The 26291-nt window shown below is 43.7% G+C and overlaps 1 protein-coding gene across 2 annotated transcripts; it reads right to left on the bottom strand.

Moving 5' to 3' along the window:
* Window positions 1–1709: 1709 nt before the first annotated feature.
* Window positions 1710–24945, bottom strand: LOC147455423 (uncharacterized). Of its 2 annotated transcripts, XM_086514202.1 has the most exons (12): window positions 24627–24945; window positions 8033–8162; window positions 7850–7961; window positions 7680–7755; window positions 7511–7599; window positions 6899–6985; window positions 6649–6765; window positions 4120–4227; window positions 3986–4039; window positions 3721–3873; window positions 3433–3508; window positions 1710–2078 (listed from the first exon to the last, which is right to left on the bottom strand). In XM_086514202.1, exons 1-12 carry the CDS (start codon window positions 24874–24876, stop codon window positions 1927–1929), a joined length of 1404 nt encoding a protein of 467 aa, XP_086370328.1. In that variant the 5' UTR covers window positions 24877–24945; the 3' UTR covers window positions 1710–1926. The 2 variants fall into 2 exon arrangements, with proteins under 2 accessions (XP_086370328.1, XP_086370327.1); XM_086514201.1 differs by lacking the exon at window positions 3433–3508 and having other exon boundaries at window positions 1713–2078; window positions 24627–24944.
* Between the last annotated feature and the right edge of the window lie 1346 nt (window positions 24946–26291).

Genomic DNA, 26291 nt, shown 5'->3' with positions numbered 1-26291 from the left:
ATGTAAACCAGTGGGGTCCAAATAGAGGAAATGATGGTCTTCACTTGGTCTTGCTCGTCAACCTTTGACAACATTTAAGGTACTAGCTTTCCTTTAAGAGTGCATCTAATGCATTGTCGACAAGGAAGAAGCTTTTTCCCGAAATATTGCTTGTCGGATGCATTGAAAGATGGGAATGGCATCTCTTCGATCGCATTGGTCGTGGAATACACATTGCCAGACCAGGTCTCAAAAAGCTCCAGGCTGTTTTCAGCATTCTATCCGGAGTGTGGACTCTTGGAATGCACTCATTGCGCGATGTGCACAACAAGAGCAGGGCCAGAAAGCTCTAGGCTATTTTAACCATATTGCAAAGGAAAGGTCTTTTTCCAGATGGATTCACCCACGCTTGCACCTTGAACGTTGGTCGCCTTATGCAAGACCTTCACATGGGTTTGAGAATTCATGATGATGAAATTGCTAGCCACGTGTTGGTGTTAGGAGAATGTCATGCCTAACGGTGTTTTGATCAATATGTATGACTCCAAAAAGTTCTGGATGCGCTTTTTCTATTAATTGTCGCCTTCTCGAGAAGGTTGATAGCAAGATACGAGCGACATGGTTGTGGCAACCCAGCTATAGGCTATTTTAAGCACATGAAAAGTGAGGGTTTCTCATCGGACGAGGTCTCTTGAAGTGCTTTTATACACGGAAATGCCAAGCAAGGGCAGGCGAGGAAGCTCTGAAATGTTTTTCTTGGATGCAATATGATCTGGGCACTGTTCTTGATGACCGAAATGTTGCCTGTCAGATGCATTGAATGATGGGAATAGCGTCTCTTGGAATGCACTGGTCGTGGGATACGCACCGCAAAAGCAGGGGCAAAAAGCTTTAGGCTATTTTTAGCTTCCTATCAAGAGTGTTGACTCTTGGAATCTAGAATATTTCCAGCTGTTGCAAAGCGAGCACCCTGGTCGATATGTATGCCAGACATGGTGCACTTCAAAAAGCACAAAAAGTGCTTGGGTCCTCATCATGGTCTTCATGCATTTGAACTAGAAGCAAGTGATCAAAAGAAGGATTTGTACCAAGTCAATAGTGAGTTGTATTCGCTTCACATCAGAAAGTCACATATTTAGGATCATACGGGCGAGTGTGTAGGTTGGTCAATATGTATGCCAATTGTGGTGCAAACAAATATCCATAGAGGCAAAAAAATCCACTAACAACTCCAACGAAGAAGCAATAGTAGTAACACAAATCAAGCGTAGACATGAAGAGCATGATGAGGAGTCAAAAACATGGCTATGGCAAGGAAGCTCTGGGACGTTTTAACCAAATTCGAAGGGAATGCCTTTCTTCTCTTCAAATGCATTCAAGCATGTGAACGAATTGAATGCAAATCGACGTTTCTCACTAAACGAAGTCTCTTGGAGTGCTCTTATAAGAGGGTATGTCAACAAGGGCAAGCCAAGGAAGCTCTGAAGTGTTTTTGTTGGGATGCAACGTGAGGGCAACTCCCCTACTACAATCTTCTTTCTTAGTGTGCTCATTGCAATGATTGCTGCTCAAAGGCTCTTTGGTTCATATGTATGCCAAATATAGTACCCTTTTACGAAAGCACAAAAAGATGCTACAACATGTGTTAATGAATGACACTTATGCAGTTGCTAGCATGTCAAAGACGACACAAAAATTTGAATACATGAGAATTAAGAATGGTGCTCAAAAGCAACGAGGACATAGTTGTTCCATACCAAAGCTTGATAACATAGCTTCAAGCTCTGCAATGTCCACTTTGCCTCCACTATCATGTTTGTTTTGAGTAGTGCGGTCACACAGAAGGTTAAAAATGCAACCTACGTACATCAACTTCAACCTTCGTCTTGCCCACGCCACCTCCAATATGCACCTATTGTGCTCAAAACCAATATGCACCTACCGCGCTCAAAATGGTCCTCTACCACTGTAAAAGAGCCCTCTCAACTCTTCCATACCAAAGCTTGGTAACGCAGCTTCAAGCTCTGCAATGTCCACTTTGCCACCACTATCATGTTTATTTTGAGCAGCGCGATCACACAGAAGGTCAAAAATGCAACCTACGTACATCAATGATAGATATTTAATCGCACAGTGAGTAAGCATTACCATTTTTCATTTTTGACTCTGAGAACATGGTCAATGAACGCACTGAAAATTGCACACTGTCGTGGGAATGGCACATTCCCTCGTATTATAAAAATTGGGGAGGATTGTGTAAACTCCCCCATGCAAGGAAACTTTGCATGTTTTTTTTTTTTCCAAACATAAACAACGAACATCTAAAAGTAAACATATTTCAAATGATCCGAATCATCAATTTCTATAAATTCTAACTGTTTTTAAGATTCTTTTGCAAGGTACACAGATAAAAAACGGGGCGCCACGATCATAGCCTACTAGAGGCGATACCAACTGCAAACCAGGGAAACATGCTCTGGTGAACGCTAACAAACTTTCTCTCTTTCTTGAGCACTCTCTCTTTCCCTTTTCTTCTTCTAGATATGTACTCTTGTTGAATCTTCGTGATGGGATTGGCAGTTAGGGGTTGTTCGATATGTATGTGAAATGCTCTCTCTCTCCCCCAATTCCTAAAATTACATGTTTAAATTTGTTCTTAGCTTTTAAATTGCATCGCTTATTTGACTCATTCTGCAGTATAGACATCACACAGTTCCAAACAATCGTCAAATCGTCTCGGTGCAGCTAACGAAGCATTTTAGTTAGTGAGAATCAGGAAAGATCATGCCCTCGGGTTCAAAGACGAACAGGGAGCCACTGCCTTGGTGGTGGTTGAAGAAGACAAGCAGGAGGCCAAGAGGGCGCCAGGCAAGAGGTGGCATACCATGCAGGTGACGGCAGGAGGAGACACCAGCAAGGAGAAGCTACTTGCTCACAGAGATGATCATGGCCGATCCTTTTTTTTTAATTTTCAAGCTCGTGCAGTGAGCACTGAACGCACGCTGCCTTACTGGTTTGGTTAATGATGGCAGAGTCGCAGCCTGGAAGGCGCCCGTGTTCGAGCCTTAGAGGGCGCATCAACTTTTAATGCTGGCTCGCTAGCAATGCAAGCCAAGCTCCAAAGAATGGAATGTGCAGAGATTCCATGTAATAAAATATCAGAGGTGCCTTGACCTTCCATAATACTAAGGCAAATGCAAGGGATGAATGCAAGGGATACAACAAAACATCTTGGTAAAAAGATAGAGAGAGAGGTGTAAATGTAATTGCTCGTACTTTTCAGAACAACTCTTCTATTTGGCAGGTTGCTTGGGGAAAAATTTTTAACAAACCCATAACCTGCTCTTCAAGCTTCTATAATTAATGGGGGGGTACTTTTTCTCTAAGCTTGACAAAACTGTTGAGCAAAGCTCGTGCCACAACAAAGACATGCCGGAGGAGGAGAATATTAACTGTGCACCGAAGCAAGGTGGTTCGCCTGAATTGCACGAATCACCTCTTGTCCTATCGCTGTGCAGCCCACTAATTTCTGCATAGGGTACACTTCACAAGTGAGATCACAACTACAGATGTGTGTGTGTGTGTGTGTGTGTGTGTGTGAACGCGCACACACATACATACGTATATATTTTTACTGTATATATTTATTTATTTATTTATTTATTCACACACACACACACATATATATACAAAACTTTATACTGAGGGACCTGTAACAAGCACCCAAATGGGCAACTTTACCTTGCCAGCAGACATAATATCACCAGTGCGAAATCCGTTGTCGAGAGTTTGTATTACAGCTTTCTCGATTCTCTCGGCCGCTTTTACCTCTCCAAGACCATATTTCAGAAGCATGGCAACACTCAATATCATGGCTAAAGGATTTGCCTTATCCTGCATTTTGTAAAAGCACACATGAGATTACTAGCACAGAAAAGAATCAAGTGCCCACTTGAGTATTTGCAAAGATACAACTACAAAAGCCTACAAGGGAAAGATCTCAGACCTGGCCAGCAATATCTGGAGCCGAACCATGAATAGGTTCAAACAAGCCAGGGCCCTGCACTCACACAATGCTATTACTCTCTTATGCATCTTACTAAGATAAGTCAAAACGGGCACAACTGTGAAAAATTTTACCGAATTTTTTACACAAGCAGATGGGAGCATGCCAATGCTTCCCGTCAGCATGGACGCTTCATCAGAAAGAATGTCACCGAATATGTTGTTTGTAACAATAGTGTCAAACTGCACAAAGTAAAGTACATGTCAGATGCTTATCCTCCTTCAAGTAAAGATTCATTATTGCACATAATCAACTGCCTGTGGGCAATACCACCTTTCAAAGCGTGACTAAATGACCAATCTACTTTAGTAAGAGTTCAAGTGAAATTTATGGAATTGTCTGTACGGAGTGCTGAAAGAAGTCTCAACCACTATATGAAAGCCCTTCTCCTTACAGCAGAAGAAATACACAAGCTAAGGATGTAGGAAAAACAGGGTATAGTACTTGACGTGATCAAGCAGATGAACCCTCTAAAAGTTCACCCATATATGAAGGGGTAGAAGGCGGCAGGCCACTCTACTGTTCTCATGCGAGGCTGGAGATTGTTGCCATTCTGTTCAAGGATTCCTGCTCCTTGGCTGGGTGAGACCCTAATCATGTGGTAGGCTCATCCGGCAAACGCGCAGTGGACCTCGTCTTCTCACCTGATGATGTCCAATCGTGGCGGTTATAGATTTGGGAGAGCGGGCCTCTCACGGTAATCATGGCACCCTTGGGAGTGGTGCTGGCCCTCAGCTGCGGATCAGCGTGATGACAGTCTCATTTTTTGAGTATTCTGCTAGCATTGGTCGGCATATTCTATTGCAACAGCAGAGTTTGGGTGTCAACCTACACAATTGGAGTCTTGGCTGGATGCTGGCCTATCTCATGCCTTGAGAACAGATTTTGGTCCTTCCTCTCAGATTGCAGATCAGCCGCCGTATACTACATGTGGTTGATGGTTCATGCTGGTTTGTCAGTGAGGACATGGGCTGGGCTATGTTGGCTATGATCCAGACTTGTTCGCCCGGCACCTACACATAGATGAGACTATTAGCCACCGACTTTGGGTTGCCCACATGCGCATATGCTCTGACGTGCATTTCGTGCCCTCCTCTGTCTGGTGGGTGTTTGCAAAAGTTTTGTATCTTGGGGTTCTGTTTGTTCAGAGTTTCATCTTCTGTCAGGTATTTGGACACTCTGTGGAAGGGTTCTATTTCGACATACCATACATGTATTGAGTACAGACTCAGACATCTGTGCCATCTATAGAGGGGCTCATTTTCCTCAGCATGTCTGGGAACCAAAACTCCCGAAAAGCAATTTTAACAGGAAACTTCGGGACCTACCATCTGACCTTTGAAAGCCCAAAGTAAAATCCTCATACCATGGATGCAAAATAATCAATGTGTCCCTAAAAGAGAGAGGAGTGTGACTGACGGCCCTAGAGGCTAGCTCCTATGATGAGAAGATAGCAATGAAACTACCTATGCCTAGCAAGATGATATCCTCCACTGTGCCTTCATCCAAGGCGCAAAATACGTTGTGAAATCTGGGTAATCACTACCAGTACGAAAAATTCGTAAGATATTGAAGACAAATAAGCGTACATGTCTACTTATGCATGCTTGCATACATGTAAATGCATGTATGCATGCCTGAATATACTATAGTAACCAGCACCACCACGAATCATTTCAGACCCGAAAAGTTTCACCCCGAAACGTGCAGTTTCAACATGAAACGTTTCATCCCAACCTAAAGAGGAGACCGAAATGTGCACCGAGACGCCAATATATATAACAAGAGACAATAGGGAGCATAACTTCCTATGTCACAATGATTCTGGTTTCACAAGATAAGTCAAGTACTACCAACTTGGGTTATCAATGAGGCACTTGAGAAGTGCTACCAACTACTATCCATGCATTTGAGACGCAACCATGCAAGAATCTCCATTATTTCTATATTATTTGTGGGTGGTGTGGACGGCCTGTTGCTTGCATGTTCTGCATTCTACAATTGCGTGTAGGCTCACCATATGGACTGAGATCCTCCAGACGCTTCGCAGTCGATTGGTTACATCAGCTGGCTGTTCCATGGTTGCGGAAGAGTATTGCCATTTGTTTTTGCACTGCTAGCTTGGCACCTCTCTTGCTTAACTGTAGATAGGGCAGGATACCTGACCTATGTCCCTCCACAATGGTTCATCCATCCTCCATTCAATTTACAGGCCAACTTGATATAAATATGTCACTCTTATGCTCCTACAACCTTGTACTTCTACATACAACCTGCAACTGAGTTTCTATTAAACTACATAGAGGCCATGAGCTCACCATGGCATTTAGCACCAGCCAGTTGTTCCACTCGTCTTCTGGGATTGAATGCCAGATGGTATGTTTAATAACCCTAAATTGAAAGATCCGACACGACGTGATTGGGTTTCTATGCAAAGCACTTGAACAGGACAAGTACAACCAGCCATGGGACACCAATAAAAAACAACAAAATGACCCACAATATATACCTCGCCATGTTCTACCAACATTATCTTTCATAACCAAGAAGTTTTTATGCAAAAAAAACATGTTTGATACTAATGATACTTGAGAGAGTAAAACCTGCTTTGGATTTCGAATCAATTGCATTGCAGCATTATCCACGAGCATATGTGTAAGTTCAACATCCGGAAAATCCTTTGCGACGATTGTCATCGTTTGGCGCCACAATTGTGAGGCCTGTAAAAATACCTCATCAAATCAGAGATTTAAACTCATAATGCATATTGAAGGATGCTCGATAACCCTTTTACATCCATACAAAGATTTGAATCATTACATTATTACGGTACTAAAATTTAGAGAACACCACCTCTAGAACATTCGCTTTGTCAACAGAACACAGCTGTCCCCTTCTTTTTCGTGCTATTTCAAAGGCTACGCGCGCTATGCGATCAATCTGAAACCAAAACAATTAGCATCCTGAGGCCATCTCGTGAATCAGGCAGTGAAACAGAAAGTGACTTAAGAATACCAACTGCAAACCAAGATCTTAAGTGATCAATGTTGGAAGTCAACAAGCCAGCGACTCGTCATAAGAAGCATTTTTGTTATTACCATCAAGTAAATTCTTATCCAAGCACCTCAATCACAGTCAACTAAGAAAATTAGTTTGTTCAAAGCATCCTCTCTTTCCACCCGAGTCATTACCACCCTGTCATAATGCTACTCCCATCAAAGCATCTCAATCACAGTCAATTGAGAAAATAGTCCATTCGGAGCATCCTTCTCTTTTTGAATTAAGTCACTGTGAGGAGTACCTTGGGGCAGGGCCTGCAGGGCTGTCTACATGCAGTAACACTAGTTCCCATCCCATTGTGTTTAAAAATCACATTTACTAAAGAGGACATGCACCAACCTTGTTCGTGCTATGAACCACTACCGCGAAATCTAAATATCCTGTTTTGAGAGAGCATTCACATACCTCGCTCACGCTGTAAACTTCTGTGTTGAAACCTATTTGTTCTCCATTGCTATTTTTTCCAAATCCTTTCGGTTGCCCAAAATAGATCCCTATGCATTAATTCAAATAGAAGTCACAGTAAAAAGACCAGTAGTTCTCATACCAAATCTAATGACTAGCATAGACGTACCTCCTGTGAGCTCCCGCACTACCATAATATCCACACCTTCTGCCACTTCACGTTTTAAAGTCGAGGAGTCTACAAGCTTTTGTCATTGTAATAAATGGAGCAGGGCATTGTCTTAGACGCCGATACCTCTTCAAAATTAGAAGAATGTTGAGAGATTGCTGCAATGATACCTGAGGGAGCACAACAGCTGGTCTTAAATTTGCAAATACCCCCATTCCTGCCCTTAAACCCAGCAGGCCGCGTTCTGGACGCAAATGAGGTTCATTATTGTCCCACTGGTATCTGTTTAAGTTTACAATTAGTAAAACAAAGCTAAGAATCATCCAACATCTTTGAACCATAAACATACATACCCTCCGATAGCTGCTAAAAGCACTGCGTCTGAATCTTTGCAAGCTTCTAAGGTGTCATCAGGAAGAGGAGTGCCAAGTGCATCAATGGCAGCTCCACCTAGCAGCTTTTCTTGAACTTCAAAGTCGATACCTGAACACATGGGTTGAAAAAACGTTGCAAACATCATATCTAAAATTAGCACTAAGCTGCCTTTTTCCATTAACAAAGGTCTGATACCTTTGAAAGTACAAATGAATGTAGAAAAGGTGTAAAAGTTTGCAATTCACGTAGTGAATTTACATTAGATATACCTAGATGGATCCAAGATAAGCCTAGATTCACCCTTAAAGGGAAGTGCAAGGTATAGACCCATGTAGTCAACCACAAGACAATATAACCATCCGCTCCATCATGCATAGTGTTGACTAAATACCACGACATCCCCACTAACATCGTGGTGCCCAATAGTGGGTGTAGAACTAGGTACTAACATATGCTCCCAAAGACAACACACACCACACGCACACACACATGATCATACATCAACACAATGTTCAACGTACTAAGTTTCTGTCATGACTCCGGAGATCAAGGGCAGACTCGGCCATAATGAAGCCTAGCACTAAAAGAAGCATTAAATCGGAAAAATTAGCACAAGAATGAGGTAGTTGATAGGGCATACGCACGACAAAACATAGAAAGAATTAGCACGATATCAACTTGTCGTAACTCGGGACGAAAACTTCACAATATGAAGTCTGCATGTTCGCTATACGACTGAAATTGGATTTGCAACAGAATTGTCATGGCCACGCTAAGAAGATGTGCCCAAACAATTTTCCGAACAGCTAAACGATGTCTTTGTATTATAGAGCTTTGATTACAACACAAGCTTGTGCTCTTGCAGAGCTTTTCTTGAACCAAGAAGATGATCAACTTCATGATTCCATGGTGTAACCTCCTTCCCAAGCCCTAAAGAACTAAGGAGTAAAAGGTAGATGAGGGTGAAGAAGTATTTTCTAAGCAAAAGAAATAGTACTTTGTATATGCTTACTCCGTGAGAAAGCTCTTAGCATAATAGAAATAGTACTTTGTATATGCTTACTGTCACAAAGTGATGACGTGGCTACGGACAGCAGAAACCCTAATTTCTGCCAGAAACCCTAAAATTCCTGCAAACCCTGATTTTTGCCAAAAACCCTAATTTCTGGAAATCGCGGAGGCTATTATTTTTTTTTAAAAATGGAAAATGATGAGCGACGCAAATTTTGCTTTTTGACTCTTTGTGAGAGAGAGAGAGAGAGCAATTGCTTTTGATTTGAAGCTTTTAGGGCTCTGCTTTTGGGCATCCCTTGTACCTTTAAATATGTGGAGAGGGCTTCACTTCTCAGAGCATCTGGACGCAGAGTCTGAGAGTGAAACCCTAGCCACTCTCTTGTACTTTGATTTGATTAATATAAAAAGAAATACCGAAAGGGGCGCCAGTCTTTGGGGCCAATATCTCTAGGCACGGAACTCCGCCGGGCCAGTGTACATCTATTGGGATCTGTGACTTGTTTTGAAGTGGTTATTTGGTGCTGTTGCGGTTGATTCTTAACTTGGAGTGTCCAAGTCTGTTACAGTGGTATTGGAGCACGGCCGATTTCTCTTCTACGGGAAATCCGATCCCCGATTTTTTTTTCCGCGGCACCTATGGCTTCAAGCAATGATCAGTCGACTCCCTCTACAATAGAGACACGGGCAGGGATCACAACGAAGATTCCGGCAGAGAGTATGGCCCGCCTTGGCCTACTTAGGCGGAGCGGCGAGAGATGGAGCGTCGCCAGTTGATCGGCGATGCAACAAAGATGATGCTCAATTTTGCCAAGGACCCGAAGATGGCAAAATATATGAACCAGACCTCTTTGGAAGAGGTACAGATGGAGTGGCAAAGAACCACAACACCACTCCCGAAACCCGCTCTCAAGAAACCTTCTACCTCCAAGAAAATATACGGAGAAGGAACTGGAGAACGTGGTTGATGCACGGATTGCTCAGCTTTTTGACGCGCAAAAGAAAGCCAAAAAGCACGGCAAAAAGCAGAAGAAAAGCACTGACTTTCCAGGTTATTTGGGTCGTCAGTCGACTTTTGACAAGGCAAAGAAACAGAAGAAGCGTGTTCGATTTGAAGGAGTACCCAGTTCTTCTTCTTCTTCTTCTTCTGATAGTTCTTCTAGCTCCTCGGATTCGAGCGAAGAAGACAGAAAAGGTAAAAAGCGAAGCAAGAAACAAAGCTTCGGAAAGGGCAAGAAAAAGGCAAAGAAGGCTACATCTCGCCCAGAGACTGACAGTTCTACTGAGGACTCGTCTACAGACAGCTCAGATTCCGTTGAAGGAAAGTTTTATGCGAACAAGAAGAATTTTTACAAAGCCAACCAGTATGACTTTCTCGAAGATAAAAGCAAGAAAGTCCGAGAGTTTAAGGAAGGTGGCCACTCCATCAAGTTTAATACTTTTCAGGATACTGAGATGCTTGGAACCATCTTCAGATTCAGGTAGCTACCTCTTACCTTAAGGGGAATGCTCGTACTTGGTGGTTCACGCTTCTTTTAACAAGAGTACGCCAGTTAAATGGCTGAAATTTAAGCTTTTTATTTCTTCTTAGTTGACGCAAGAATATGAACGAGATGTACGAGCTGCTTGAAACCATCTTCAGATGACCAAGAGCGATACAGTAAATACATACTGTGAAAGATTCTGGAGCTCTTTTCTACCCGCCTCTTCATTCAAGAAGATCTCGTTCAGAGAACAGATTGAGCGGTTTACCTTGGGTCTACCTACAGAGATCCGAGATCACTGCTTGGAACAGAAGTCAGCTTCTATTCAGGAGTTGATGAGTCATGCGAAGCGGGGCTTTGCCATTCACTCTGGCAAAATCTAACCTACCCCACAGATGAGGCCATGACACAACGAGCTGAACAGACTTCTGGGAATGAAAGTAGAAAGAAAAAAGAGCAACCCAGAGAAAAATGATGCACGACCCAAGCTTACTCCTGAGGAGAGAGCTCGCTTCATCAGAGAGGGAAAGTGCTTTGGATGCGGGGAACAGGGACATATCTCCGCGAAGTGCCCTAATAAGGCACAGAAAGAACAGAATGATAAAGACGACGACAGGTCTGAGAGTTCGAGAGCAGCAGAGGAATGTGGCAGAAAAGGCAGATAGAAAAGCAAAATTGGTACCACATGGCGTGGGACCTGCACCGAATCTAATGAATGAAAGTACAAACTTTGCCACTTTTGGGGCAAAGTGAAGGATCAGGAAGCTCTTTTGAAGGAGCCAAGGCCAACTTCTTTTCACTTGGAATTGGCGGCTCGAGTTGGAATTACGCCAGACAGACTGACGCCACAGGCGGAGGTAGTTCGACTGGCACCCGGATGGGATGTTGCCATTACACCGAGCATTGGCAAACTTCGTTTGCAATGACAGGGGTGTTCAGGGCATGCGAGTGACATTCTACTCAGGATCCCTTGGTACCACAAGAACTACGCCGTGGTTGACTACCGGGCCGAGAAAGCGACTTTGATAAATGAAGGGCTTAGAGATTGTACTTGATGAACTTCAGTTTCTTACTCATTCTTTTGGGAGAGAACTGAACGTTGGATAAAGGTTGAATATGTTTTGACCTGATCAAAAGAACGCCAAGATTTTTCTCCACACTCATGCCGATTGCTTTTCAAAGGGCCTGAAGATCAAACCATTGATATGATACCTGGAAGCACGCCACCGAATCGGCCACCTTACCGTGTGAGCCGAGTACAGAATGAAAAGATTATGAACCCAGTGAAAGACCTCTTGGAAAAGGGTCTTGTCCAGCCTAGTACTTCACCGTATTGCTCTCCAGTGTTGTTGGTTTTTGAAGAAAGACGGATCTTAGAGAATGTGCATCGATTATAGCACTCTCAACGAAATCACCATCAAGAACAGATTTCCGATTCCTAGGATTGATGATATACTCGACAAGTTACAGGGATCCTCGTGCTTTAGCAGGATTGACTTGAAGAGTGGATATCATCAGATCAGGATAGCACCAGGAGATGTCTACAAGACAGCTTTTCGAACGACTTTTGGGTTATTTGAGTTTTTGGTGATGCCTTTTGGCTTAACCAATGCTCCTGCGACATTTAACCGGATGATGGACAGGATTTTTCGAGAGTACAGGCTATTTGTTGGCACTTTCTTTGACGACATCATTGTTTTCTCCAAGAATGAGGCAGAACACAGAGATCATCTGCTTCAAGTCTTTCAGGCATTACGAGATCACACGTTAGTGATTTATGCAAAGAAAAGTGAATTTTTCCTACCAAAGATGCATTTTTTGGGACACATTGTGTCAGCAGGAGGAGTGCAAATGGACCCGGCCAAGATAGAGACTATCCGTGATTGGCCCGATTTGAGGAATGTCCATGAAGTTAGAAGATTCTTGGGACTGTGTTCGTACTACAGGCAGTTCATACGAAAGTTTGCAGAGGTTGCTTCCCCTTTGCATACCTTGACACAGAAAGGAGTACCTTTTTTGGGGGGACCCACAGAGGTGACTGCCTTTCGGACATTGAAAGAGAAATTGACTACGGAACCTATTTTGACTTAGCCGGACTTGCAGAAGTCATTTGAAGTATATTGTGATGCTTGTGGTCGTAGTCTGGGTGCGGTCTTGATGCAAAGAAGGCCATGTCATAGCTTACGAGAGCCGTTTGTTCTCTAGGCCGGAGATGACAGCACAGATCTATGAGAAAGAGCTTTTGGCGGTTATCCATGCTCTTACTCAGTGGCGGCATTATCTACTCGGAGCGGATTTTACTGTCTTTACAGACCATCAGAGTTTGCACTACTTCTTGTCACAGAAGCAGCTTTTGGAAAAGCAGATGCGGTGGGCGAACATCTTGTCACAGTTCTACTTCCAGATTGTCCATGTGCAGGGACAAAAGAATGTGGTGGCAGATGCTTTGTCTCGAAAACCATTGGTTCTGGCTGTTTCCGCGAAACATCATAGGAGCTTCGAGGATATGGTCGATCAGTATGCCACAGATACAGATTTTGCAGATATTTTCACACGGATACGGGATGGGGAGTCAGTAGTGGGATACTCCCTTCGGGAAGGCTACTTGATGAAAAAGACTATGTTGTGCGTTACACAGCCGTTGAGGGATAAGGTTATGACTGAATGCCACTATCCACCTTTTACGGGTCACTGCGGCATTGCTACCACCATGAAGGGGGTAGAGAGATACTTCTTTGGGCCCAGACTCAAAAAGGATGTGGAAGAGTTTGTGCGCAGTTGCTTGGTATGCCAGAAGGTCAAGTTTGGCAGGCATAAGGCACAGGGATTGTTACAGCCTTTACCCATACCCACCCACCCCTGGGAAAGTATTGCAATGGATTTCATTTTGGATCTCCCGAGAACACAGAAAGATCACGATGATTTTCCGATTACATGGCACGTCTGAGACGATTGTCTCCGACAGAGACCCCAGATTTATGAGTTTGTTTTGGAAGGCAATTTGGGAGAACATTGGCACGCGGTTGCAGTTCTCGTCATCGTTCCACTTACAGACTGACGGGCAATTTGAGATTGCCAATTCAGTGGTTTTAGATTTATTGAAGTCTTGTATCTCGGATCAGAAGACTCAATGGGAAAAGAACTTACCTTTGGTGGAATTTACCTACAATAACACGATACACTCTTCGACGGGAAGACGCCATGTGAGATTGTTGAAAGTGCTGCGAAGGTTCCATCCTTCCTGAGCACGAAAGATTAGATATTTGAAGCGGATGAATATTCGCGAGATTTGGATACGGCTTTTGCCAAGGTTCGCGAGACTTTGCAGGAGTCTCAAGAGCGACAGAAAAAGGCAGCGGATCGCCATCGTCGCGACTTGAAATTGAAGGAGGATGATTGGGTGCTCTTACTTTTGAGAAGGCACGCCTACGAAAGAAAAAGGGAAAGGAGAGCTTTTTCCAAAGCTTAGTATGCGATACTACGGACCTTTCCAGATCACTGACAAGATAAATGATGTCTCCTTCCGATTGAAACTGCCAGATACTTGGAGGATTCATAATGCATTGCATGTGAGTCTCTTGAACCCTGTTAAGGGTGATGTGCCTGATGATGGGGAGCCTGATGAGCAACCCGAAGTGGAAGAAAACGAGGAGATCCTTGTTCCTGAACAGATTTTGGCACATAACGATACGAAGAAAGGTAAAGTCCGAAGGCGGTTTCTTGGTTAAGTTCAAGAACTTTCATGCATTTGATGCGAAGTGGATGGAGGAGGAGGACCTAGTAGATACTCCTCGGATTGTGAAACTTTACCTCGATGTTTTGGTTTAGCATAGTCTACTCCAAACAGAACCCAGAAATTCAGCTTGGCCGGAGATCTGGTGCAGTGGGATGCACAAGAGGGGAGTCACTCCGCTCCCTTGTCAATAGATGCCTCGATTTTGATACTAAAGTCACTGATGTCTCTTTGAGCTTCAGGGATACTGAGAGCTGACAGTATTCTGCTGGATGACTTTATGAAATGGAATTCCTACTAATGATACTGATTTGTTCTTGACTTCTTGTGAGTGCACGAACTGATAGACGAAATGACTACAGCATTTTGGTCTGATATTCGAATAGACATGGTTGCAATAGGGGTTAGTCAATCGGACATCGATGAGGTCCCGATTGGACCTAGATGTGATTGCTAGCTACATTGCCGATAAATCATGGTCTAAGATCCGAATGAATGTTGAATGTCATGTGATGTCTGGTGATGTCCTGTGATGTCGTGTGATGTGACTGTCGATTTTGTACATGTGCTAGATGTGTGTTCCTAGTACGTAGGTACTAACAGTCAGTGTCTGCTAAGACGGTTTATGGCTTTTGTCGGTTTTGCAGGCGTAATCGCGGTCGATTACAATGCTTTCAAGAGGGGGGTATGTCACAAAGTGATGACGTGGCTACGGACAACAAAAACCCTAATTTCTGCCAGAAACCCTAAAATTCCTGCAAACCCTAATTTTTGCCAAAAACCCTAATTTCCGGAAATCGCGGAGGCTTTTTTTTTTTTTTTTTTAAAGGAAAATGATGAGCGACGCAAATTTTGCTTTTTGACTCTCTGTGAGAGAGAGAGAGCAATTGCTTTTGATTTGAAGCTTTTGGGGCTCTACTTTTGGGCATCCCTTGTACCTTTAAATATGTGGAGAAGGCTTCACTTCTCAGAGCATCTAGACGCAGAGTCTGAGAGTGAAACCCTAGCCACTCTCTTGTACTTTGATTTGATTAATATAAAAAGAAATATCGAAAGGGGCACCAATCTTTGGGGCCAATATCTCTAGGCACGGAACTCCGCTGGGCCAGTGTACATCTATTGTGATCTGTGACTTGTTTTGAAGTGGTTATTTGGTGTTGTCGCGATTGATTCTTGACTTGGAGTGTCCAAGTCTGTTACACTTACTCCATGAGAACTCTCTCAGCATAGCTAAGCATAATATAGCATGAGAAGATAAAAGAAAGAGAAGATATTTCACTTCCTTGGATTCGCATCCATAGCCAAGTTCTTGAGCAAGGAAACCGTCTCTAGAGCTCCCATGTGAGAGGGAGTGTGAGAACAATTGCTTAACCACCTTGAGCTCTTTGGGAATGAAAGAAAAATGACAAAGAGTCAACTAAAAATAAAAGGCTCCCCACGCCATTGCCAATGTGGTATTTGCTTTTGATTGCGTAAATGAAATGTACACATATGCAATACCTCAAGTGCACCCACACAATTGCCGATGTGGTATTTGCTTTTGATTGCGTAAATGAAATGTACACAGATGCAATACCTCAAGTGCATATTTTACTGACTCAGATGGGGAATGTCGCCGCGGTAACTCTTCAAAATGAAGCACCTCCACGGCTGATTTGATGCACCATTGGATCCGTCTCAATGAGGGGTTGCCGATGGCCACCAAGGTGTAGATTTGGGGCTGTTTTAGGTATTTATTTTACTTATTTGTCAAAGTCTGGGAAGGGAAATTTACTTAGATCGGTATATATGCAACCCTTTGTACTCATCATCAATTATTCAGTGCCAAGGTTGATTGGTTCAGGAGACTCTCTCTCTCTCTCTCTCTCTCTCTCTCTCTCTCTCTCTCTCTCTCTCTCTCTCTCTCATGCTTCCGTATCTTCGACTTTGACATGATATCAAAACCTTTGTGGAAGAAGCTCACGTTGAGAAGCAGCGGTGAAGTGTTTTCTCTCCCTCGTCGGCGGTGCCATTATCCCCCCCCCCCCCCCCCCCCCCCCCCCTCGCTTGCGTTTTAAAACGCGTTGTGCCTTGTTGTGGTCATTGCCCCCCTCCCTTGCGTGCTCGTGGAAGCCTCCACCACCTTAGTGTTTTAAAACGTTGTTTGACTGCGGCACCGGAGATCCTCCCCTCGCTAGTGTTTTAGAACACTGCGTCCGACAGCACCTAGTAACCCGCGACCTACGGTGTCATCTACCTTGGCAACAATGACACCCTACCACTCTACAGCGTTTTGAAACGCCAGCAGCGGCAACCCAAGACGATGGTCCTCCTTCCCCCAAACTCTATGTTTTAAAACACTATACCAACTCAAAATTCCTTGATGACGACCACTTTGTCCCACTTGTCAGCCACCCAAAGACCCTTGCAAGCCATAGCGTTTTAAAACACTACCTAGATGCGAGTTTTGGGCGCCCCTTGGGCATTAGAGGAGATACACCTCGGGGTGGATTGTCTTGGAGATTTTGGAGTGTGAATTGTGGAGCGGGGCAACCTCCCCTTTTGCAAAGTGTGTGAAGCAACTTGGAGGCGAGGACATTGGAGCTCAAGATAAGGGCGTAAAAGTACTTTTTGAGGAGTAGCTTGGGAGACGTAAATCTTGGAGACCATTTTGTGTGGAGCCCTGTGTGCAAAGTGTATGGAGCGACTTGGAGATTGTGTGGACACCCCTTGGAGTACAAGAAGGAACCCCAACTTCCAGGTCTTGCAACTTCAGTATGGCTGAAACCGGCCCGTGGGGTGGTAGGCGTTGGCTTTCACCCGAAATTCTTTACTTTAGACGCACACAAAGAGAACGTGCAAAGGGAACCTGCAACGGGAATTAACAGTTAAGTACACACACGGTTCGGAAGCTAGAATGCCCCGAGCAGACGCCGACAACCTGTAGGCCCTAAAATTGGCGCCCCTTTCGGTATTTCTTTATTCTTTAGGAGGGTAAATTACAAAGAAGAGTCCTGGGGATCCTTTATCTGTGTCCAGCTAGATACCACCTGTTTTGGCCAAATTTCGGTAGCATAACAACCCCAAAACTTGCACGAAACCAATTCCCCTGCTAGAACTCTCTTTCACTGGCATAAACCCTCTGATTTCTGCCCAAAAACAGTAAATTCAGCTCGCTGTATTCACTGGTTTTTGCCATGTTTTCAGCCCTAAACTGTCCTCTGCCAGTGGGGCACTATTCCCAATGGTTCTGGCGTTCGTATGGCTGAAAAAGAGTCAATTTACAACGCATACACAGCGCTGAAAATGCACCTGTACGGTGAGGTTATGACCCTCACCAATGCCTGCTTTGGAGTAGCAGTTAGCTACCCTTGTTCCTGCTCAAGGAGGCTCTTGCCTCAGCACAAAAGCATGAAACCACACAGCTGTACATCAGTCAAATGAAGAGCCCTCTTGTGGGGCATCACATAACTGCACGTAGGGGAGAGAGAGAGAGCAGTGTGTAGTGTGCAGGTCATCACTCCTAGCACCACACTGTACATAGAGAGGAAAGCAAGCACTCCATAGCTCTTAACTTGTGACAGGTTCTCAATGAAGCATCCCCCCAGCATAAATCGAGCGCCCCCTCTTCTGCCCTTAACTTCTAAGGCATCTGTGAACAAATAGATGCAAAAAGGGAAAGATTTCCATGCTGCCAAAACCTGCGTATCGCTGAAAACGCAGCAAAACAACCCTGTAAACACACATCTGATGCCTTCCAATGCTGAAAATGAGCTCCTTGGTCCTAGGTAAAGTCATGGGAAGCTCAAAAATGGAGAGAAATGGCTGAAAATCACAGTTATCAGCCTCCAAAACTGCTCCAAAAAGTCAGTTACGAGTTCTGTTCTCCCAGACTTTGGTAAATTGACCAAAAAGTGCCACTTGGCACTCATACATGCAATTTCCCCGCATTGGGCTTCCTGCTTAAAAATCTCTCAACCGGTGCCAGTTGACTTTGCAGCAGAGTAATAAAATGTTTCCTTGGTCATACCGAAGGTAATAACGCGAACACATTTCGCGGCCCAAAATAGCAGTTCCCTAATTTTTAGGAGATGTTTCCGTTGGGCTCCCACTGGTCATCTGACCATCTATCCTCATTGGGACCGCATCCAAAAGTGCAATGTGACCCAACTGTCAGATACTTTCTGTTGGTGATCCCACCTTGACTTTATGCCTTTATTGAGTTCACTTCCTAGTATCCACCAACTTGCTAAGTGCGACGGAGGGACCTACATGATCTTGCTCAAAGCCTAGACATCCTCTTACTATACGAATTCCAGTGCCGACCAACTTCCCGTTTGCGGGTGAAACTACTGTTCACATTGGCCATACAATGTCCGACCATTTGCAACTTCAAAAAGAGGGTCTCAAGAATTAAACAAAAATCATTGGAAAGAAACCAACAACTAAAGTTAGCAGTTTCCACGTCCTCGTGACATACCCCCCTCTTGAAATCGCAAACGTCCTCGATAGCATACCATAAATACATGCCATAGATGATCTTGTGTGGTAAGCACCCTTTTATCATCGCATATATCCGCAAGAAAGACTGTCAAAACATATGTACAAATGACTTATTGAGACCTTCATACTTTTGTCAAACTGTACACTGTTGTTGCACTGAATCCATGAGTACATTTGATGTGCTAGCTCTATCATTACCCCTCCTTTGCAGACATTGGGTTGGGGCATACGTAGGCTGTAACCCAAAGGCCTCAAGGTAAAGCTGCAATACATTTGGTGACTCTGACAGTTCATGCTCTTCCATCCACTTTGCATCCAAGGTGGATGGTTCTTGAACTTCACCAAATAGCATCTAGCAACTTGTCCCTTAACTTTTACCTGTGCAAGAGGCTCTTGCCTCTACAAACCAGCATAATTCCGCAATACTGTAGCGTACTACCCACGACTAAGTAAGCTCAAATTTCAAGATGATTTACCAATGCGTCAAAGAATCCAAGCAATCGCCATGAGACCTCTCCCTATCTCATCTTGGTTCATACTTGCAAACCCTAAAAACGCAACAAAAAATCAACCCTAATTTGACCACTTTTTGGCAAGGAAACATGCGGAGTTTCCTGTCTGTCTTGTGAAGAGGAACCCTCTTCCATAATGCCCTTCCCCTTATCGGCCATAGTATAATCCCGCGTTCCTGTACTCTGTGTCTTTACCCAAAATAACCGAGGCTCACTTCTTGAGGAAAAGATGATTGATATCCCGGCAACGGGACCTTGAAACCGGCCCGTGGGGCGGTAGGCGTTGGCTTTCACCCGAAATTCTTTTAGACACACACAGAGACTCTTGTCTACAATTCAGATTCTCTACAGAGGCAACCAATGCTCAAGTTGGCGTTTCTTTCAGGTACAAAGTTGAGGAGAGCAACACCGAGGTGTATCCAGTAGTCTACAGTTGATGGAATATCCATGGTAGATTCTTCATTGACTTGGTTTCACTATTGATGTCCACTATGAAATGCAGAGAGGGTGTTAAAAGTTTAGGCATCTCAAGTGAACTACCCAGTGTGAACCCAGTATTTATTTTGGCTTTTAGGGATTTATCACACTTATTTGTCGAAGTCTAGGTAGGGCAATTTATTGAGGTTTCTATATAAGAAACCCTTAGCCCCCATTGTATTATCCTCTGTTATCTCATTGCCTTGATTGACTGGTTCAATGCCTCTCTCTCTCTCTCTCTCTCTCTCTCTCTCTCTCTCTCTCTCTCTCTCTCTCTCTCTCTCTCTCTCGTGCTTTCTCACCTTCGTCTCTACGCTTCCGCATCGCCGACTTTGACAAGGAGCTCTAGCGTTTTCTCCAAGATCAACCCAACGTTTTTAGCCACAAAAGTTCAGCATTATTCCCCAGTAGCCATCTAGCGTTTCCAGCCCAACATCGCCAGCATTTCAGATTAGATCAACGTTTCCAAATTCATATCAGATCAACGTTTCCATAATCAGATCAAATCAACATTTCCAGATTCATATCAGATTAGCAATTTCAGTTTTCAGCCTTGACATCGTCATCGTCGACATAGACCCCAGCAATACCTCGTCGTCGACCTCATCGTCGTCAACATAGACCCATCAATAGACAATACACAGCATCAGTAGCATCAGTACCCATTAGCATCAGCATCCAGCCATTGTATGAGCATTGTGCAAGAATAAAGAAAGTACTTGCTCTGGCAACAGAGCAAGGGGGCCCTTGAGGGTTGGGACCTGACATCCCTGCGTCGTCTCTTTTCTCTCTCTTGTCTCTCTCTTTCTTTCAGTTCAGTTTAGTCTTTCAAGTGAAGTAAAGTGGCCCTTGTGTTTGAACTTTGTGCAGAGTACTAGATCTGAGCTAAATCCATAAACACTTTCGTTGCACCTGACACTTTCACTTTCAGCCCTCAGAACAGCCAGAGTTTTTCAGTTTTCAACCATCGTCATCCACGACAACGGCCGATCAGCCCGTAGCCTTGCCGCATTAGCAGATTCCCATCAGCATTACCAGCGATTTCAGGTTTCACCCACGAGCATCAAGAGCATATTCAGATTTCAACCCATTAGCTTCGACATCGTCGTTGTCGTCGTCGTCGACATAGAACCCCTCAGTACCTCGTCGTCGTCATCAACCTCGACATAGAACCCATCAGTACCTCGTCGTCATCGACATAGAACCCAACAGTACCTCGTCGTCGTCGTCGTCAACAAAGAACCGATCAATACCTCAGCACCCTCAATACCCCGCAGTACCTCAGTACCCAGTAGTACCCAGCATCAGTACCATTAGCATCAGCATCTCAGCATTTAGTCATTGTATCAGCATCGTGCAAGAATAAAGAAAGTATTTGCTCTGACAATAGAGCAAGGGGGCCCTTGAGGGTTTGTGACCTGACATTCGGTGTTGTCTCTCTTTTCTCTCTCTCTTTTCATTCAATTCAGTTCAGTTCTTTCAAGTGAAGTAAAGTGTCCCTTGTGTTTGTGCGGAGTACTAGATCCGAGCAAAATCCTTAAAACACTTCCGCTTCACTTGACAAGAGACCACTTTATATTGCAACATGCTATTTCCCACCGAGCACATCTCTCTATGCATTGCCCAAGGGGCAATCACCATACACGATTTTAGATGAAGACATATGGAAGTTCTCTAGGGATGGGGATGTTATCCTCCTAGGGGACTTCAATGTCGAGACGGACGACTCTCAAACAGCCTTCTATGATACCTCAAAGGAGATGTTAAGAGAGCTAGAGGTCAGTGATCTGGGATTGGCTAGGTGCTCACAAGATGTGGTGCATAATGAGTATGCGGGATATTTGGCAGACAAGGGGACTGCACATGGATTGGCCATCCTGAATGTCCTACAGAGATTTCCACGAGCGAATGGGTTCACTTGTTTACCTCACAGACAGCTGGACTATGTTATGGCTCAGCCCAGTTTAATACTATCTATTCAAGATTTTATAGTTCGCATGTTGAGGTAGCAATAGATCACGCCCTCCTTACATTTACAGTTTCATTCCACTTTAGTACAACTCCGTTAGCCCGGGCATCTACGTGTACTTGATACACTTTTACGTCGGAGAATGACTCTATTTACAAGGATAGTATTTACAAACACCTAGCCACATAGGAGGCGGGACGCCCATTAGAGGAGCTGAACCAGATATTGACACAGACTTTACATGATGCAATAGTAGAGGCATACCTAACCCAGGCAGAGACGACGTTCTGGAAGTATGCCCCAAAAACAGTTGGTATGATGAGGAATGTAGAGAGAAAAGAGCCACACTTCAAAGAGGAGTGCTCCTCGGAGCCATTACTCATAAACAATCACAGATAGCCTTCAACGCCTAGTGCGACGGAAGAAGACATATCTTGATCGGTTAGAGGAGTTGTACAAGCTATTCTTGAGCCAGGACTCACGCGAGGCATGGAGATTTTTTCATGAGCATTCCCTCCACCGGCTATCACATCAACCGAGATTTGGGGCGCATATGCAGCATCCCTTTACACAGTTCCAGGACAGCACTCTCTACCCGACCCTCCAGAGCCATGCCCACAAACATGCACTTTTTTTACCGCTAAGATGGTAAAGAAAGCCATTGACAGGATGAGAACCAAGAAAGCATATGATGATGATGGATTGATGGCGGAGCACTTCATACATGCTAGGAATATGCTTGCAGAGCTTCTTGCAATACTGTTCAACCGAGCCATGTGTGAGGGTTTTTCAGATACTTAGAGCATGTCTACTATTGTGCCTATCTTCAAGGCAAGAGACCCCATGATAGCAGGGAATTACCGTACTATCATGATTGGGCACACGCTAGCTAGGTTGTATGCATCCGTTCTTGAGCAGCAGTTGAGTAGATAGGCAGAGAGAAGGCATTCGAGAGGGGTTTTTCTACTCTTGATCATATATTGACACTCAAAGTTGTTAGCGAGGAAAGTTGATCACATGGTAGGAGGATTTATTGTACCTTTGTAGATTTTCGCAAAGCATTTGATACGATTCCTAGAGCTCGACTAATGCAAAGACTATAGGAGATGGGAACGCTTTGTTTTCTTATAATGTGAGAACGACATTTGTGGGTTTATTGTACCTTTGTGGATTTTCGCAAAGCATTTGACACGGTTCCTAGAGCTCGACTGATGCAAAGACTACAGGAGATGGGATGCTTTGTTTTGTTATAAGGTGAGATCGACATTCAACTCCTTGCATTCATCGATGGCTTAGATTTTCTCTTTAGTACGTCGAACTTGGAAAATGCATCATGTAAACAATTCATCATTCTTGTAACCTTTCAATTGATTTCTTTTTCTCTTTTGTTTTGACTTGTTTCATAATAGGCATTTCACCCACTACCTATCGTTACGTTTGAAACATTTTACCTCTCTTCTTCACTCTCTCTCTCCTGCGTGTTTCCTTGTCACCACGCCCTCTGTTTCACTTTGGCAATGTCGTCACGAGATGGTGGCAACCTAGGTTGCATCTCATGGTTGTAGGCAATATTTGAATTTTTTAGCCCACTTTGGTCCATTGTTATTGTTGTGGAGCTTTTATTACTCGATCGACCCTTTTTTGATCAATTGCTCCATCATTAAATATTGTGGCACATTTATCCCATGTATCATTATTTTGATGAAGTGGTAGCTTTCTAGACAAGGGTTGTAATAGGCTTTGACATCCAAGCTTAAAATTAAAGCAACACATGTGAGAAAACTGCAAACATCTAAGTTGAACTTGAATATATAGAGAGAAATAAAATGAAATGAAAGGTTATGTTAAATGTCTTCAAAAGGCCAAAATGACCTATGAGACCAAAGTGATACAATCTTGGTGGATCTAATACAATGTCTGGGTACAATATAAAATAAAGTAAAATAAAAGCTAAAGTGAACATCAGTGTCCAAGGATGCACGACATCGGGCGCTGTCCGAGAATGTACTACATCGATCGTTGAAGAACATGGTCAATGTCCGCCTCTCTAAATAATTGTATTGGACGTCTCCCACGTCGTGCTAGAATAGTCCTGATCCTCTGATGCAGCCTCCGTTGATGTCGTGGTGACCCTCATAGACGTGGACATCGCCAGCTATTTACAAAAGAACTGTAGGTGGCAATAGTTGTATTCTTCTTTTGTTATGCACCAATGAGTGCTTATTCAATAGCCCCTTCAATAGCATGCTTCTTAGCCACATTTTTTACAGATTGAGACTTTTGCAACAATATGGATATAAGACCATCGAACTTCACATCGTGAGGTCTATAACTTGTTATGATATATGTAGTAGTGATGTATGTCAACACACTTAGGATTGCCGGGCACTTTTTCCCACACCAGGAGATTTTTCCTCCGTGCATTGTATAACGCCCATCACTCTGGGGCTTTCTTATCTTTCTATTTGTGCACTTAGCAATACACTCTTTCTCGTATGCCTTGAGCTGCTTCATCTTCTCCAAGTTGTGTGTGCATTCCTATAACCGTAATTTTAGCAATTGGTGCTAATGCAGGTTGCATCATCCCATGCATAATTGCCAGCATTGTACTCAATTTCTCCAAATTGGGTGAGATTTGGTGAGCATTAGCTCGTCAAGTAATACTTTGGCAAGCTCATTTTGGCCTTCATTTTCACTAGAGGCAGTACTGCGCGGGCAACTTTGTCCTTTTGTGCAGAATTTTTATCAGCGCATTTTTTTTGTAGAGCAACGTCCCTTATAATCCTCTTTGAGTTGTGCTACATAGCACATGTTAGTCCTACTTCGTTTTTCCTTAATTGAGTCAGATAGGGCAAACAGCATCCAGACACCTTACATGCGCTTGAAACAAAAATGGGAATGTACCTTCTTCAGAGCTGATACAGCAGAGGACATCAAGGGCGACCTTTGAAATTTCTGGACCAATGCCATCACCGGGAAGGATAGTAAGGCGATACTTGGGGCGACTACTGCTGCCATCTGGTCCTGATGAGGCTGCTGCTGAAACCACCCTACGGATTGCGAGATTAGGAAAACGAAGCGGGGATGAAGGGGTTAGAGTGCGTGAGCAAGCGAGAGAATTCGATCCAAGCCCTGATAGAAATAGTGCTTCCATAGCCGCTACCGTCTTGAGCTGAGAGATGTGGACTCTACTTAAGTATTCTGAAACGTAAGTGAGGAAGTTTACACTGCCATTTCATCTAATACCGGTAAACCATTTTATGCGGGCGGGTGTTTCTTTTTTTTGCGGCAGGCACCTGAGGGTGGGATCAAGGGCTGTGGTTGATTGGGGGTTGGATCCAAGGAGGATGGCCGTTGATTTTTTCGGGCGCCAAAAAAGTAAATTAGGGAACAAAAGTAAACTAGGGTACCGTAGTTTACTTTTGGGGAAAAAGTGCACGCCCAAAGATTTTCGATTAAGCATTAAATATGGGGGACCCATAAAGTGCTCAGTGGAGCATATTACTGACAGATTTTTATGCTCTTATTAAAAGCCTATGGACTGATGTCATTAAGCATGGCGGCTACCCAACTGTAAACTAGAGAACCCTAGTTTACTTTTGTGTAAAAAGGAAGCTAGTGGGGTTTTCAACGGTTTGCTCATTTCTCTAATTAATATCTCCACAAATTGGAGCTATGAATTACCTTTGGTCCATTTCTTGAGGATCATTGATTAGTTTACAATGGATTGGGTGATGACAAGTGAAGATAGTGCCAGTGTTACAAGCAATTTAGAATCGAGCTTCAACAACGATGAAGAAGATGAAGTAGATGCTCAAGGATTACATGTTCGGTGACCAAATCCTCTTGATTTTACATCCTCCATGTACTTCTCCTTTGATAGGGAAACTTACAAGGATTTGAAAGGTTGTAAGAGAAGCAACGTACATGATCTCAAGAAGTGGAGACGATTCAGAGACCGGCTTTGCTTGGTGGTAGAGGGTGAGAAATTAGCACTTTGCTTAAAACAGGAACCCAAGTTAAAGATTGCTTGTATTGAGGATTGGGAGGGCCTAGTATTAGCCGCTCATTGCAATGAAGGAAGGGAGGATCATAAAGGTCTAATGCTACCATGGACACCTGGAAGTTACAATGGTGTATTGATTTGCAACATTTTGGAATACCACGTTCTTATATCAAGGCACTCATTGCATCGTGTGAATGTCAATGTGTCAAGAGTAGGGTTGAATCTTCTTCCCACCAAGGTTTGGATCTCAATAGAGTACCATTGCTTGAAATTTTCACAAACAAAAATTATGTGGACAAGGTTCTAGCAGATCTCATGGTAAAGTACAAGGTTAGGTTAAGAATGGCGTGCTCTTCAAAAAAGCGCACATCTTCCAAAGTCAAGGTGGACTACATATGTCATTGTGGAGGCTTTAGTAAGCGAAGAGGAAAGATGAAGAGGTTGCACACAACAAGAAGGTGTGGGTGTCCATTCAAACTGTAAGTGGGGCTACATAAAGTATTATATGATGTTACAATAACCGTCTATCCTCAACATGAAAATCATGTACCCGGATCAAGAAG

The sequence above is a fragment of the Adiantum capillus-veneris genome, chromosome 6 (assembly GCF_014529385.1).
Source record: "Adiantum capillus-veneris isolate H3 chromosome 6, ASM1452938v2, whole genome shotgun sequence".
NCBI classification, from domain to species: Eukaryota; Viridiplantae; Streptophyta; class Polypodiopsida; order Polypodiales; family Pteridaceae; genus Adiantum; species Adiantum capillus-veneris.
The sequence above is the reverse complement of the archived record's forward strand: the minus strand, read 5'-3'. Positions and strand labels throughout refer to the sequence as shown.